Source organism: Saccopteryx bilineata, chromosome 1 (genome assembly GCF_036850765.1).
Source record: "Saccopteryx bilineata isolate mSacBil1 chromosome 1, mSacBil1_pri_phased_curated, whole genome shotgun sequence".
NCBI lineage: Eukaryota > Metazoa > Chordata > Mammalia > Chiroptera > Emballonuridae > Saccopteryx > Saccopteryx bilineata.
Genome location: NC_089490.1, coordinates 160352108 through 160369342, shown reverse-complemented (window position 1 = coordinate 160369342; position 17235 = coordinate 160352108). Strand labels below are relative to the sequence as shown.

The 17235-nt window shown below is 39.7% G+C and overlaps 1 protein-coding gene across 2 annotated transcripts in view; it reads left to right on the top strand.

Moving 5' to 3' along the window:
* Positions 1-17235, top strand: part of KIF13B (kinesin family member 13B) — a 244088-nt gene that overhangs the window by 163231 nt on the left and 63622 nt on the right. For both annotated transcript variants that reach the window (XM_066278635.1, XM_066278644.1), the window contains 8 exons: positions 1868-2014; positions 2610-2639; positions 4080-4179; positions 4746-4872; positions 5626-5681; positions 10689-10813; positions 12769-12945; positions 15850-15942. In XM_066278635.1, coding sequence (XP_066134732.1) covers positions 1868-2014; positions 2610-2639; positions 4080-4179; positions 4746-4872; positions 5626-5681; positions 10689-10813; positions 12769-12945; positions 15850-15942 — 855 coding nt within the window. The remainder of the gene's footprint in view (positions 1-1867; positions 2015-2609; positions 2640-4079; positions 4180-4745; positions 4873-5625; positions 5682-10688; positions 10814-12768; positions 12946-15849; positions 15943-17235) is intronic.

Here is a 17235-nt window from a genome sequence, read left to right as displayed (position 1 = left end):
CCTCTGCCCCAGGCACTAGAGTGGCTCTGGTCGCAACATGGCGACACCCAGGATGGGCAGAGCATCGCCCCCTGGTGGGCAGAGCGTCGCCCCTGGTGGGCGTGCCGGGTGGATCCCGGTCGGGCGCATGCGGGAATCTGTCTGACTGTCTCTCCCCGTTTCCAGCTTCAAAAAAATGAAAAAGGAAAAAAAAAAAAAAAAAAAAAAAAATCTTTTCTGAGACATTTGTTTCACAAAATATCTGCACAGTCTTTGGAAAATATTAAATCAAAAGACATCTGTAACCCATCTTTTCAAATCTAGCTAGACAGGGTCAGTCATTGCCTTAGTGGATGTCGCTGATAATGCAAAGCTCTTGGGAATAAAAATCCGATGGAAGTGAGGAAGAGTTACTGACTTGAAATTATATATTCAAAATACATTTTTCAAATTATGTTTTATAATTCTAGATTTGTAAACCAGCATTGAAGTCAGTAATTTGGGAATACTGGGAATTTTAAGAAATATATTGCTTCATTATAAATATACAGAGTCAGTGTTCTGAAAATGTGCTTAAGGAAAGCATAGGTTCTCTTTGACCAGTTCTTTATTTTGTAGCTTGGTTTAAAATTGTATTATTTTAGGATTAGAGCAAGGAATTCAGGATGGTAGTAATTGTTCTTATTTCTTCTGTGCTTTCTTTTCTTCTTCTTCCTCTTCTTTTTTTTTTTTTTTTTTTTTTTTGTGACAGGCAGAGCAAGAGACAGATAGGACATACAGGCAGGAAGGGAGAGAGATGAGAAGCATCAATTCTTTGTTGTGGCTCCTTAGTTGTTCATTGATTGCTTTCTCATATATGCCTTCACCAGGGGGCTACAGCAGAGCAAGTGACCCCTTGCTCAAGCCAGCAACCTTGGGCTTCAAGCCAGAGACCATAGAGTCATGTCTGTGATTCTACGCTCAAGCCAGTGACTTCGTGCTCAAGTTGGTGAGCCTGGACTCAAATCGGTGACCTCAGGGTTTTGAATCTGGGTCCTCTGAGTCCCAGTCCAATGCTCTACCCTCCGCATCACCAACTGATTAGGCTACTCTGCTTATTTTTTAAAGTAGATCATATCACATATGCTGAGTTTGATCATCTGCCCTTTTTAAAAACGGCTAGTTAACATCTTTCCCCCAACTCTTTAACTTGAACATATCATGTATATTTTTCTACAGCCATATTTAAATGACTGTAATATTTTACTATGTATACTAAAGTTTAAGCAGTTACCAATATTATTTATTTAATTTGTAACTAGTTTTTTGTTATTCTTAATGTTTTGGTTTATGATTCTTTATATACCTACATGATTATTTACTTAGAAGAGATTCCTAGGAAGTTGAATTGCTGCGTCAAGGAAAATTTATATTTTTAAAGCAAATTGCTCTGTAGAAAACTTTATATCAATTTATATCCCCACCAATTGTGTGTGCAATTACTTTGGGCAATATTGGAAATTGCCTTTTTAAAAGGTAATTGACTGTTTAGCAAGTGTGTATCATGCTAATCTTAGTTTGTAATTATTTGATTATTAGTAGGCTAAACAGTTTTTATTGTCTAGCTATTTGGGTTTCTTTTGTTAGAATGTTTTCTTTTAATATTTCTTTTTGTTGAAAAATATGTAAATTACATATTTCTGTGTCTTTCTACTTGCTTATAAGGTAGGTAATTTTTGGTGATTAGTTTTTCAATTTGTAGTTTACTATTTTAACATTTTAAGATCTAATGAGATAGTATCTCCAATTTAAATGCTTTTCCCAACATCAGCCTATAGAGGTCTCTCTAAATCAAATTTTTATGAATCAAACTGATTTTTAAGAAACTCCTAATTTGTCTGTTATACAGGGACAGTCCCGGCGAGTACAGGTAGAAGTGAAGACTGTGCAGGAATCTGGGACGTTACCACTGATGGAGGAATGTATATTGTCTGTTGGCATTGGATGTGTAAAAGTTAGAGCACTCAGATCCCCCAAGACTCATGAGATCTCCCATGTAAGTTTCTGTGCCTGTTACGTTTGTGTTGAAAGTCCCAACCAGACAGGAGAGTCTCTGGGAACCTGTCAGAAAATTGCCTTCCGTGAATAATTCTTTCAATATTTCTTGTGTTGTCCTTTTTAAAAAAATTGTATTGTATTTGTACCAGACTGTTGGTTTTGCCCTGGTACATGGCAAACTGAGGGTTAATAAAACATCTCAAATCTCCATAAACTCCTCAGTGCCTACTAGTGATTAACCTCCCCATCATCACCCCTCTGCAGAAACCCCCTACTGGCTTGGGAAGACTGTTTGCCAGCAGGTGTTTGATTTCCCCTGGGGGGGTGGGACTCTAAACCCAGCAGGGAAAGCATTGTACAGGTCCCCGAAAAGGTCAAATGTGTGCTCTTCATCTTCCTATGAGAAGCTCAAGATTTTACTCCAACTTCCTGAAACCTGTAAGAGCAAGAGTGAAGTGAGTGTGGGTGGGAGATGAAGCAGTATGTTTGTTAAATTAAAATATAAGAAATATGAGAAAAGGTTCTGATTGTTTAGCATAGCCTGATTCTTGGATAATTGTTTTGGTTTCACATAATGTATTTTCTTCTTTTAGGAGGAAGAAGAGGACATGGACAGCTACCAGGTAATGAAGCACCTGTTAGCCTCATCAAATAAGCTTGATAAAAGTACAAAATTACCCATTCCTGAGTCTTGCTATACTGTTATTTAATAATTACACAATTAATTTTGATTCAAATATTGCTTTTTCTCAAAACAGGGTAGGGAACAATGGGTGTGTCATAGACTACAAAGTCGTAGACTGTAGAATCTGTTTACTGCAGGAAATCATTTGTGACCATCAACCTTTTCCAAACCTGGAGCTCTCCATCCAGGTTTCCTTCCTATCTATTTCTTCAGATTCTCTTGCTTGTGTTTTCTGTCCTTGCGTGGAGCTGCCCACTCCTTTCCCTATAAGAGCTGTGTCACACTGATCTCCAGTCAAGCCACGCCCCAATATACTTATTTTAAGTCGGGTCTTTCTTCCCCACTTCATGGAGTTAAGGTTTGGTTTTGTCTCTCCTCCTGCCCCTCCCCTTTTCCTAATCTGCAAGATTTTGTTTGTGTCTGTTAAGTTTTATCTCGTTAGTCTTATTGGGACTCTCAGAGCTCTTTGGATCCTGATTATATCATCCAGTGTAGTCACTGTCCTGGTTTTGCATCATTCTAATTTGATAAAAGTGTCTGCCCCTTCCTATGTAAGTCACTGATAAAAATACTGTACCAGAGAGGGTTAAATACAAAGTTCTATGGCACAGCAATATAGAGATTTCTTTTAAGCTGACTTTATTTCATTAATCACTGTTCTTTGGATGTGATATTTCAGTCATTTCTGATTTCATTCAAGTAGATTCAGTGTACATTTCTCCATCTGTCCACAAGAATGTCATGAGCTATTTGGTTAAGTACCTTAATGAAATCCAGATACACACTATATCCACAGCATTCCACTGATCTACCCAGTCTTGTAACTTTATTACAAAAGGAAATGAGGTGAGATTGATATACAGTCAGGTGTTGATAGGTGGAGTTGTTTGTTGATGGTGACCCCTCCCCTCTCCCCACCAAAACAAGGGAAAGAAGCATTTACATATTGTTTGTAGAGAGCAGTGAGACAGGTTGAAGGCTGTAGTGAAAAACTTTGAAGAATTTTTTATGATGGTTCTAAGGAATATAAATACATGAGGATTATTGAGTAGTATTTGTGATTTTTATCCAGCATAAAGACCGTAGAATATCTGAGTTGCGAGTGCTTGGGGTTCTCTACTTTGAGCCAATAGAAGAAAACTGGTTCTGGATATCAGAGAATGGCCTTTCAGAAAGTCTTACAGTAGAACAATGATGCTTTAGTTTTTGAAAGTTTCTGTTCTGAATAATGGTCGGAGTCAACTAGTGGTGGTAATAAAAATATTAGTATATAATGCTTAACATTTTTGAAGCACATTAGAGCAAGGTAAGATAGAGCATCAGTGTCAGATAGCTTGTTTACACGTTATATTTATATCATTTTCCTGTTTTTTTCCAGGATCGGGATTTAGAGAGACTACGTAGAAAATGGCTAAATGCATTAACAAAACGTCAGGAGTACTTAGATCAACAACTGCAAAAGCTTGTCAGTAAACATGGTAGGAAAAGCAAGTTGAATATTTCCCTCCCCCCAGATCAGAGCATAATTAATCCCCATTTGCAGGCACATAAATTAAATGTAGATGAACACATCAGTTACAGGATGGCAAGAGCACAGGAATGTTGTTTGTGTCATATCCTTCCAAAAGAACACTTCTCTAATTGTCGTAATGTCTTTGCATTGGTGTCCCCCACCCCCAACAAAGAAAGAGAAAATACAGTACACAAATATTGTCCCTCAAAAATAACTTAAGGAAAATGCTAACATTTTTTTGATTTCTTGTCCAAAAGCACTTGAATCCTCTGGCTCTGGGAGAGGTCACTCTGGTGCTCTTCCACTTGGGTCTCCGCTGACCCGTGGATGACCTTTGTAAGAGTGCACCAACTTCTTAGCTTATAGTTTTGTATCATAAATTTTTTTTTTATCATGACTTAGGGAACTCATAAGTTTCTAGTGAACCTTCATCAACCAATTTCTGTATAGACAAATCCTGTCACTACACAGGACAAACATGTGAGTAGTGAGTGAGATAACCTTATTTGTTCCTCCTTCCTATTGTTCTAGATAAAACAGAGGATGATGCTGACCGGGAAGCCCAGCTTCTAGAGATGAGGTTGACTCTCACCGAGGAAAGGAATGCAGTCATGGTCCCCTCTGCTGGCAGTGGGATTCCAGGGGCCCCAGCGGAATGGTATGAACGCCACCACGTGTTTCCTGAAGTTCTAAATACTCTCTGAGCTGACTGCTTTCTGTGTGAATTTTGCCTGTGCTTTAATTAATAAAAGACTCATTATAGCCTATGGGGAAAAAGTTGTTAAAGGAAGTGTTAGAGTTTTTTCATGAGTTGGAATAACTATGGCCTAAAACTTTTATTAAATAATATTATTATTGGCTCAAATAATTAAGATTTCTGAGAATCTAAATCAATATTTAGTACCAGTGCACTTTGCATTTAAAAAAATAGTTAGTATGTTAATTACTTGGGTCATTCTCTTAAAAGACCATTCGGTCATCATAAAATTGCATCTCTAGGAGTTTTTGGTTTTGGTACTTGCTAAAACTATGCTGTCAGCCAATTTCTGTGCCACTTTATAGAAATTAAAAATAGTAAATTAAGGCATATGGGGCCCATAGGTATATAATTTTATAAGAAAGTAACTTTAAACAAGGGAACTTCAATTATAAACAGGCATAATGTGTCTTAGAAGGTCAAGTTCTCGTTTCACAAGTATGGTCATTATACCCGAGAGCACCAGTGGAAGGAAGCAGCACTTACAGCCAAGTCTCTGTGGCATCTCTTTGTGAGATTACTGCACACCCTACAGCAGACTTTTATTGGGTTGACCTATCACAGCTCTGACTGTGTGCTATGGCTGTGTCACAAGGTACATTCTGTTGAGATTGTCTGCTGTATTTGAGGTGCTAATTGTTCATTATATTTTAGGACCCCGGTTCCTGGGATGGAAACACACATTCCTGTTATATTTCTTGACTTAAATGGTAAGTTACCATTCCTTTCTAAAGGCTTGCCTCTGACGAATGTGTCCCCATAACACTTAGGTTCTAACAAAGCATGCCGTTAGGCAATTCTGTGAGCCTAAGGCTAGGGTTCATTTACTGTGTGGGGAGGACGCTGATACTTGCCCAAGAATGAGTTTTCTGTGAGAATATTATTCTGTAGCAGTAATAGGTATGTTTCATCGTGAGATGTTTTCACATTTCATTCTGCAACCCTCACTGCTCTATGCTTTGTTCTTTCTTCAGTTTAGGAAGGTAGGAATGTTTAATATTTTCTTCTTTAGTTCTTAGGAAAATGCTTCTCTCTGGAAAGGACTAATAATTAGTGATTGCTTATATAGCCTGTTTTTTTTTCTTTTTTTTAAATCTGGTGTTTTTTTAGCATTACCTAATAAATTTCTCAGTTTTAGTACCTACATTGCCTTTGTGTGTGTGTGTGTGTGTGTGTGTGTGTGTGTGGTGTGTGGTGTGTGTGTGTGTGTAGTGTAGTGTGTGTGTGTGTATGTGTGTGTGTGTGTCGGGGACAGAGAGAGGGACATATAGGGACAGACAAACCAGAAGGGAGAGAGATGATAAACATTAATTCTTTGTTGCAGCACCCTAGTTGTTCATTGATTGCTTTCTCATATGTGCCTTGACTGGGGGCTACAGCAGACCGAGTGACCCCTTGCTCGAGCCAGAGACCTTGGGCTCAAGCTAGTGAGCCTTGCTCAAACCAGATGAGCCTGTGCTCAAGCTGGCGACCTTGGGGTTTCGAACCTGGGGCCTCCACCTGGTCAGGCAAACATTGCCTATTTTTTAATGTGTCTTTTTTTTCTGACTTTTTTGTCATGAAAATATTTTGGATGTGACTACATTTTACATATACTCTATCTGAGGAGAGAAAATAAAATGAAATGTAGATTAAAGAGCTAAAAATAAATGAAAAGTTAAATTTCTAAAATATGTGCAGAAGAACTATTGTATTTTATATGAAAATTAATTATTCTTTATGGGAAAGATTAGATGTCCACGACGGTTTTCTTCACCTAGCTGGAAATGAGTTATAATGGCTGAGATTTTTAGTATCTTATGTCCCTTAGCTTATTTAGACACATGGAAGATTTTCATACACACAGAGTTAGGAAGAATACTTAGCCACTTCTACTGTCTGTCCTGATGATGCAGTTTTAATATATTGCCACAGCACTCTGTCTTACCTTGTTCTCTTGAGCCTTAAAGTCTGAGGGTGACAAAGACAACACAAAGAAAGAAAATTATAGGCCAATATCTCTGATGAATATAGATGCTAAAATCCTCAACAAATTATTAGCAAACCGGATCCAACAATATATGGAAAAAATCATACACCATGATCAAGTGGGATTTATTCTGGGGAGGCAAGGCTGGTACAATATTCGTAAATCAATCAATGTGATTCATCACATAAACAAAAAGAAGGAGAAAAACCATATGATAATTTCAATAGATGCAGAAAAAGCATTTGATAAAATCCAGCACCCATTCATGATCAAAACTCTCAGCAAAGTAGGAATACAGGGAACATACCTCAACATGATAAAAGCCATCTATGAGAAACCCACAGCCAACATCATACTCAATGGGCAAAAATTAAAAGCAATACCCTTAAGATCAGGAACAAGGCAGGGGTGCCCCCTTTCACCACTCTTATTTAACATAGTCCTGGAAGTCCTAGCCACAGCAGTCAGACAAGAAGAAGAAATAAAAGGCATTCAAGTTGGAAAAGAAGAAGTAAAACTATCATTATTTGCAGATGATATGATATTATATATAGAAAACCCTAAAGTCTCAGTCAAAAAACTACTGGACCTGATAAATAAATTCAGCAAAGTGGCAGGATATAAAATCAATACTCAGAAATCAGAAGCATTTTTATACACCAACAATGAACAGTCAGAAAGAGAAATTAAGGAAACAATCCCCTTCACAATTACAAGCAAAAAAATAAAGTACCTAGGAGTAAACTTAACCAAGGAGACTAAAGACTTGTACTCGGAAAATTACAAAACATTGATAAAAGAAATCAAGGAAGATACAAACAAGTGGAAGCATATACCGTGCTCATGGTTAGGAAGAATAAACATCATTAAAATGTCTATATTACCCAGAGCAATTTATAAATTCAATGCAATACCAATTAAAATACCAATGACATACTTTAAAGATATAGAACACATATTCCAAAAATTTATATGGAACCCAAAAAGGACACGAATAGCCTCAGCAATCTTAAAAAAGAAGAATAAAGTGGGAGGTATCACACTTCCTGATATCAAGTTATACTACAAGGCCATTGTACTCAAAACAGCCTGGTACTGGCATAAGAACAGGCATATAGATCAATGGAACAGAACAGAGAACCCAGAAATAAACCCACAGTTCTATGGACAACTGATATTTGACAAAGGAGGTAAGGAAATACAATGGAGTAAAGACAGCCTCTTTAACAAATGGTGTTGGGAAAATTGGACAGCTACCTGCAAAAAAATGAAACTAGATCACCAGCTTACACCACTCACAAAAATAAACTCAAAATGGATAAAAGACTTGAATGTAGGCCGTGAAACCATAAGCATCTTAGAAGAAAACATAGGCAGTAAGCTCTCCGACATCTCTCGGAGCAATATATTTGCTGATTTATCTCCACGGGGAAGTGAAATAAAAGACAGGATAAACAAATGGGACTATATCAAACTAAAAAGCTTTTGCACAGCTAAAGACAACAAGAACAGAATAAAAAGACAAACTACACAATGGGAGAACATATTTGACAATATGTCTGATAAGGGGTTAATAACCAAAATTTATAAAGAACTTGTAAAACTCAACACCAGGAAGACAAACAACCCAATCCAAAAATGGGCAAAAGAGATGAATAGACACTTCTCCAAAGAGGACATACAGATGGCCAATAGGCATATGAAAAAATGCTCAACATCACTGATCATTAGAGAAATGCAAATTAAAACCACAATGAGATATCACCCCACACCAGTCAGAATGGCGCTTATCAACAAAACAACACAGAATAAGTGCTGGCGAGGATGTGGAGAAAAGGGAACCCTCCTGCACTGCTGGTGGGAATGCAGACTGGTGCAGCCACTGTGGAAAACAGTATGGAGATTCCTCAAAAAACTGAAAATCGAACTGCCTTTTGACCCAGCTATCCCACTTTTAGGAATATACCCCAAGGACACCATAGAACGGCTCGAAAAGGAGAAATGCACCCGCATGTTTGTGGCAGCATTGTTCACAATAGCGAAGATCTGGAAACAGCCCAAGTGTCCATCAGAGGACGAGTGGATTAAAAAACTTTGGTACATATATACTATGGAATACTACTCAGCCATAAGAAATGATGACATCGGATCATTTACAATAACATGGATGGACCTTGATAACATTATACGGAGTGAAATATGTAAATCAGAAAAAAAAACTAAGATGAATCCATACATAGAAGGGACATAAAAATGAGATGAACAAGAATGTGATGGCAACAGGGGCGGGGGGTTGGGGGTGGGGGGATGGGGTGAAGAAGGAGAGAGGGGTTAGGGGAGGGGAGGGGCACAAAGAAAACCAGATAGAAGGTGACAGAAGACCATTTAACTTTGCAGGAGGGGTATACAGCACAATCAAATGTCAAAATAAAAAAAATAAAAAAAAGTCTGAGGGTGACTCTGGCCTAGTCTTATATTGGATTCCTGGCTAGATGAGATGTGTGTGTGTGTGTGTGTGTGTGTGTGTGTGTGTGTGTGAGAGAGAGAGAGAGAGAGAGAGAAAGAGAGAGAAAGAGAGAGATGATAAGAAAATGGAAAAAACTAAACCTAGAGAAGACTTGTTTGTATGGCTAGTCCTAGACATGATTAGGACCTTGTCTAGCCTTATGAGCATTCTTGGTCTACCCAAGCTCACATACTAAAAAAGATACTTTAAAAAAAAAATGTATTTTCTGGTGCTGGCCAGTTGGCTCAGTGGTAAAGTGTCAGCCTGGCATGTGGATGTCCTGGGTTTGATTTCTGGTCAGGGCACACAAGAGAAATGCCCTTTTGCTTCTCCACCCCTCCCCCTCTAGCTTCTCTCTCTCTCTCTCTCTTTCTGCCTCTCTCTTCTCCTCCCCTCCTGCAGCCAAATCTCAGAGCGAGTTGGCCCCAGGCGCTGAGGATGGCTCCATGGCCTTCACCTCAGGTACTAAAAAACTGCAAACAGAGCACAGGCCCCAGATAGGCAGAGCATCACCCCCCAGTGGGCTTGCCGGGTGGATCCAAGCCTGGCCATATGCGGAATTCTGTCTCTGCCTTCCCTCCTCTCACTGAAAATTAAAAAAGAAAAATTATTTTAGAGAAAAACATCAATTTTTGTTGTTCCACTTATTTATGCATTCATTAGTTACTCCTCCTTTGTACCCTGACCAGGGATCAAACCCATAACCTTGGTGTGTTGGGACAACACTTTAACTGACTGAGCCACCTGGCCAGCGCCTAAAAAGATACTTTTGATACCTACTCAGAAGCTTATAATGAACAGGAATTTGGGAGGGCCAGGCTTGGAACTGAGTAATCAAAGGACCATGGGACAACCCTCCAGTTTCTAGTTCATGTAGCTAATTGATTCTTTTGTTGAATTTAACTGTCAGGTAATTGGAATCACTATTGTGTCTCATTTATTCAGTGCATTAAAGATAGAGAATTTGGGTTTTAATCTTATCATTAACATTTATGGACTAACCTTGAGTAACCTCTTGGTTTTTAAACCTTTTGGCTTCAGTTGCCTTTCATGCAAAATAAGGCATAAAAACAGAATCTGTGAACTGTTTAATGGTCATCATCTGTGTCACGTAATATTTTAGAGCCAAAAGAAATGAAATTTGAGGCAGAAGAAGTTTAATAGTAAGCACATTGAAATTTAACTTGTAGGGGTTATCCTTTAAAATGATCTTCATACTTAATGGAACTCGTTTGCTTTTAGCTGATGATTTCAGCTCTCAGGATAATCTTGATGACCCAGAAGCTGGTGGATGGGATGCTACCCTCACTGGGGAAGAAGAGGACGAGTTCTTTGAACTGCAGATTGTAAAACAGCATGATGGGGAGGTAAATAAAGCATAACTCGGGAGGATTGGATGGAAAGTAGTTTCTCTAACCTTTACATCAGCCTTTTGAAACAGTCAGCAAGGTGGTTCCGTCAGTGCTTGCATTTCTCACAAAACGGAAATGAAAACTTTTTATTAGGAATTCCAGGAGTGGACCATTAGATTACATCCACTCACCATTTTACTTTCTCTCCTGGTGAAGGCTGTCTGTTAGGATTCATAGTTCAGGTCAGCAGTGGCCTGCTCTCTAGGGAGATGCTGCTGAAGTGAAAGGTAAAATGACACTATGCTTGGGACTTGTTTAGAAATTTTTTAGTATTTTTTGTTGTTTTGTTAGAGAGAAAGAGAGAGACAGAAAGGGAGAGAGATGAGAAGCATCAACTCTTTGTTGCGACTTCTTAGTTGTTCATTGATTGCTTTCTCATATGTGTCTTGACCAGGAGGCTCCAGCCATGCCAGTGACCCCTTGCTGAAGCTAGTGACCTTGGGCTCAAGCCAGTGATCTGTGGGCTCAAGCCAGAGACCATGGGGTCCTGTCTATGATCCCATGCTCAAACTGGTGATCCTGTGCTCAAGCCGGATGAGCCCACACTTAAGCCAGCGGCCTTGAGGTTTTGAACCTGGGTCTTTGGTGTCCCAGGTCGAGGCTCTCCACTGCGCCACTGCCTGGTCAGTCTAGTAAAGACTTTTTAAAAAGGGAAAAAAAGGCCTGACCTGGTGGTAGCGCAGTAGATAGAGCATCGGACTGGGATGCGGAAGGACCCAGGTTCGAGACCCCGAGGTCGCCAGCTTGAGTGCGGGCTCATCTGGTTTGAGCGAGGCTCACCAGCTTGGACCCAAGGTCGCTGGCTCCAGCAAGGGGTTACTTGGTCTGCTGAAGGCCCGCGGTCAAGGCACATGTGAGAAAGCAATCAATGAACAACTAAGGTGTTGCAACGCGCAATGAAAAACTAATGATTGATGCTTCTCATCTCCGTTCCTGTCTGTCTGTCCCTGTCTATCCCTCTCTCTGACTCACTCTCTGTCTCTGTAAAAAATAAAAAAAATTAAAAAAAAAAAAGAATCAATGAAGCCAGTGTGGCAAAATCCTAATAATGTTTGAATCTAAGTGATGGGTATATAATCGGAGATCATTTTAAAATTTTGATGATATCAGAAAAATTATAAAATAGTTTAAGGAAGGAAAGCTGATAAATGATGCTTTGAAAGACACGTCATCCTGACACTGCAACTCTGAGGTGAGTAGTCGGGAAACCATCAGATAAACGCAGTGTAACAAGGGCCTGCACCCTTCTTTAGTAAGTCAGGTCACAAGTGAGAAAGGCTGAGGAACCACTTCAGATTAGAGTAATGGGACAAGGTCTACTAAATGTAGTTTGGGATCCTGGATTGGGACAATTGAAAATTTTGACTATGGACTCTATGTTATATGATAGGATTATATTGATATTAAATTTCCGAGTATGGTAATTGTCCTATGGTTAAGTTAGAGGATTCCCTTGCTCTTAGACGATCATTGCTGAAGTATTTAGGGAAGTAGAATTATATATCTGTAACTCACTCTAAAGCAATTCAGCCAAAATAATAATAATAATACTTTGTGTATATTGTGAGAAAGAGGGAAAGGAAATAAGACAAATGTTAACAATTGATGAATATAGACAAAAGATACATAGCAGTTTATTGTACTGATTTTGCAAAAATTTTTTTATATTTGAGCATTTATCAAAATTAAAATTTCAAAGCCAGCCAGCCAAGCACATTTTGCTCTGTACTTCCGCTAGGGTGCTTGAGGCCACGTCCTCATACTCCGCAGGGTCTCGGGGCAGGTATCTGAGTGGAATAGAATCCTTGTGACCAGCATGTCCCATTGCAGCCCAAGCTAAGACGTTTCTTTGTGGGGGTTTTTGTTTTTAGGGGGAGATGGAAAGTATGTTCTTTCTGTCTTGCCTGCAGGTGAGAGCTGAAGCCTCTTGGGACTCTGCAGTGCACAGTTGTCCTCAGCTCAGTAAGGGCACCCCTGTGGACGAGCGAGTGTTCCTGATCGTGCGGGTGACGGTCCAGCTCAGCCATCCGGCTGACATGCAGCTGGTTTTACGCAAACGCATCTGTGTCAGTGTTCATGGCCGGCAGGTGAGTCATGAATCCTACTTGAAGAAATGACTTTAAGCACGGGTCCGATGTGAGGGCAGCACCATGGAATGACCGCTCTGCCCTCCTGTTCCATCAGGCTCTGTTTTCAAGGGGACTGTTCCTGTCCTGTACCTGTGCTTGCTTCGGTTCCAGATATGTCATCCTTACTTCCTCCTAGACAGTATTAAACTGTTACACTGAATCTTTCTTACTGCATATTCATAAATTACAGCCATTTTTTTTTTGGTGCCACAGAACCCTGTCAAGGTGAAGTTTGCTGTTTGATTTTGACTTTTTATCTGGATCAAAGATTCACTGCAGTTAGCCTCTGTTTGTGCTTCTTACCCTGTGCTTTCCATACTTTTCTTTCCTCTCAGTCATCGCTACTAATTCTCTGATTCATAAGTTTGGAAAGTGTACTCTGTCAAGCTTGCAGTAAAAGATGGATAAGAAATAGTCTCTGTCCTTAAAGGGCCAGTGTCCCAACGCTGGTGCTCGGCATGTGCTGGAAGTTTGCAGATGCGAGCAGGGGGAGTTGAGACTGAGGAGCCTGGAAGGTCTTCAGAGAGCAGGGTAGTGTGGGAGCTGCTTTCTCACAGACGAGGAGGGAGTTGCCCTCTGTTCTGTGGAGAGGAGGAAACACGTGTGCCCAGGTAGTGAGGATGGAGAGGACGTGGCAGGCGTGGGGACTTCGAGGAGCACCATGATGTGGTAGGGTGTGCCGAAGAGGCCAAGGCTCTGCTGTCAGCATAGTTGCAGCTAGATTACCCTGTGCCCTGTGAAGGGGTTTGGTAGAGCATTTCTAGGTGGATATAAACTATTTCTGTTACTGGTTTTGCAAGTATAGGATTTGGGCGGTTGATTCTAGGGATTCTTCTCCCTGCCTGTGCTCACTCTTTGGAGGCCTTCTCAGTACACTAACTAAAACCAGGACAGATGAAAACAGATCTTTTCATTTCAAAGAGCATAGTCACAGTTGACAGAGTCCTAGATGTGATCTTCACCCCTAAAAATTAATCTTTAGTTCTAAATGTCACACTGATACCAATCTTTGAAATGAAGAGTGGTGATAATGCTGGTAGAATTGTGGCTCTTTAGCTGGGCAGTCCAACACCGATAAAGCCCAGGTCGTCGGGTGAGCCGTGGATATAGCGGCCAGTCCGCGGTTCCCTCTTCTCTCGGGCTCCCTTTCCTCTGAAGGCTTTAAGGGACTGAAAAGGACACGCTGTATCTGGGGAGGGTTTTGAAGTGACATCTGCCATTTTAGAACTAGGGATTCTGGTTGCCGGGCACTGAGACTGCCCTGGTACAGCTGAGACTGACCCAGTACCAGCCCCTTAGAATTTTTAACAGAAAGTGTGCATTGTGGTGTCACCAAGTTTTTTTGTTTTGTTTTTGTTGTTGTCAGAACAAGATTTTGCATTCCCCCCAGTTGAAATGATTTGATAGTATCACGATACTGAATGAAATGATGGTATTTTAGGGCATGGCAGTTTGCCTCTCAATTTCAGATATTTCATCTAAAAATGACTTCTTTATAGCAAGAACAGGGACTTCCTGAGGACCCTGATACATGCAGGTCAGCTGCAGTAATTCCATAGAAGTAGAAATCAAGAAAGGAAGATAACCCTCTCCCTCCCGACCTGTTAGCAGAAAGCTGCAGCTGCACTCTGAGCAGTGTGGCCAGCAGCGGCTCAGCACTGCAAGGCTCCCATCAGAGGGAGGGGCTGAAATAAGTGGCCCCGCATTCTCCCATCCAAGTACTAACCGGGCCCGACCCTTTGCATTCTAAGAGGCCAAAATATTTTTAAAAATTAACTGAAGATTACTAACTAGGAAAGAAATTATTCAGTAAATTTGTGAAAATATTTAGTAGGTTTGTGAAAATATGTATTTCTAAGACCAAGCAGCCTGATTTTTCTATTTTCTTTGGTGTTTTCACAATTTCCTGCTTCCCTTTTGCATGAGGGAAACGGTTCAGTGTTGGTTTAATATTCTCTCTTATTCTTATCTTTATTCACCAATTGTATTCTGCCCTCATCCCTGCTCTCTTCAACCTATACAGGATATTCAGTCTTAGCAGCGCTTCAAATGACTCATCTATGCATTAATTCAACAGTTCAATTCTTGACTGTGCAAAGAGCACAGTCAGCATAAACAATGACCATGCACTCTTAAATCATTCTTCATAACGGTCCTGCTTCAGTCAAGAATTTAATGCCTGAACTTGTCAATATTCATGGTACAGGATGTCCATCGTGCTAAAAAAAAAAAAAAAAGTGTAAGAGTCACCAGTCCTTGCTTACATCTTAGTTAGAAGGTCATTTTATTATATAGAAGTCAGTGGCCTTATTTCTGTAGCCTTTAAGCAAAGTTGGACCAGATGCCCAGTATAAGTTTTCAGAGGTTGGGGTCAGGTCCATATGTTGGGTCTGGGAGCTGTCACCCATTGCACACATGTAGATGCCTAGGCACCTAAAATTGGTATTGTGCACTAAGGTGAAGTTGTTTTTAAAACCTGTATTTAGCCTGACCTGTGGTGGTGCAGTGGATAAAACGTCGACCTGGAAATGCTGAGGTCACCGGTTTGAAACCCTGGGCTTGTCTGGTCAAGGCACATATGGGAGTTGATGCTTCCAGCTCCTCCTCCCTTCTCTCTCTCTGTCTCTCCTCTCTCTCTCTGTCTCTCCCTCTCCTCTCTAAAAAATGAATAAATAAATAAAAATTAAATTAAATAAAACCTGTATTTAATGATTTGGATTTTGGATTTCAGCTTGCATATATTGCAAATACACTTTGTTTCTTTGTGATTGGAATGAATGCAATATCTTTTATGCAGTTTCTCTGTTAATGTGAACCCAGTTTTTGAGGTGGAAAACCATATTTTCTATTTTGTTTTTCCAGGGTTTTGCCCAGAGTCTCCTAAAAAAGATGTCTCATCGAAGTTCTATTCCTGGCTGTGGAGTGACTTTTGAAATTGTCTCCAATATTCCAGAGGTGAAGGATCAGATAAAATTTAAATTTACTAAAAATGAACATGTAAAAAGCTAACTCCTGCAAAAATCACCTGCCCAAGAGCATGTACTAGATGGAAGTGTATATGTAGGGAATGCTCTAGATTTTTAATGGAACTTCCTAATCTTAACGTGACTCAGTAAAATGTATGTGTGGCTTTTACAGGTTCTGGTTTTAGTATTTTGTTCAAGAAGGAAATTGTTTTGAAAATCAAATCAACACCTTTTCACTCATAAGAGGTAAAAAGGAATAAGAGGCACAGACTTCCAGTTATAAAATAAAGTCACAAGGATTTAAATGAACAGCATAGAGAAAATAGTAATGTCATAATAACTTTGTATAGTGACAGAAGGTTACTAGACTTATTGTAGTGATTACATTGTAAGTTCTATAAACATCAAATCACTATGTTGAACACCTGAAACTAATATAGTACTGTATGTCAACTATACTTTAATGAGAAATTTTAAAAAAGACATAAGCCTCAAAGGGAGGCAACATAGCATAACATGGAGATTTAGGGTTTCATTTCGGAGTCAAACAGAAATCTTGTCTTTCACCTATTAGTGAAGTGAAGTGAACTTGGGTAGGTTATGCTGATTCTAATTTCTTTCATTTATCAGATGAGGTTAGTAATACCTTCCAAACAGGGTTGCTTTAAGGATTAAATGAGACAATGTGTACAAATTGTAATTGCTATTATTATTATAGTTATGATTATTGTTTATTATTATTATTTCTCTTTATGAACTAAGTGAGATAGTCACATAAATTAAACAAATGGTGCTTAAAATATCCCCGACAGAAGCTTATTGAAGGATGCCAGCTATACACGCTTCCTAATATTTAATCCTCAAGTTAGGTTTATCTACCTGGGCCTGACGCTGCTGGTATTGGAGGCCTTCCTAACAGGATAGGAGAAATGAAGAGCCTAAAGAAAGGCTCTATGACAAAAAGAAAGAAGAGCAGTCCCTCTGCCACACTAACTGTCCAAAAGTGAGAGTGAGTATTGGGGTGCAGATCACTTTCTCAGGAGTGAGGCAGAATGCGAGCCCTGGGGGTGACACCCTCCTAACCACGCCATTCACAGCAGCTTCATTCTCTCTATTGGTGGGTTCAGTATTTGTTCATAGATTTTAGATTTTGTTGAGTATTTGAACAATAGATGGACAATATGTATTTTAATACAGGGATCAGTTTTGGGAAGAGTGAAAAGATTCCCTAATATCTGGGCTTTGATCTAGATTTCTTATTTTGCAAAACTCTTTTCCTCTC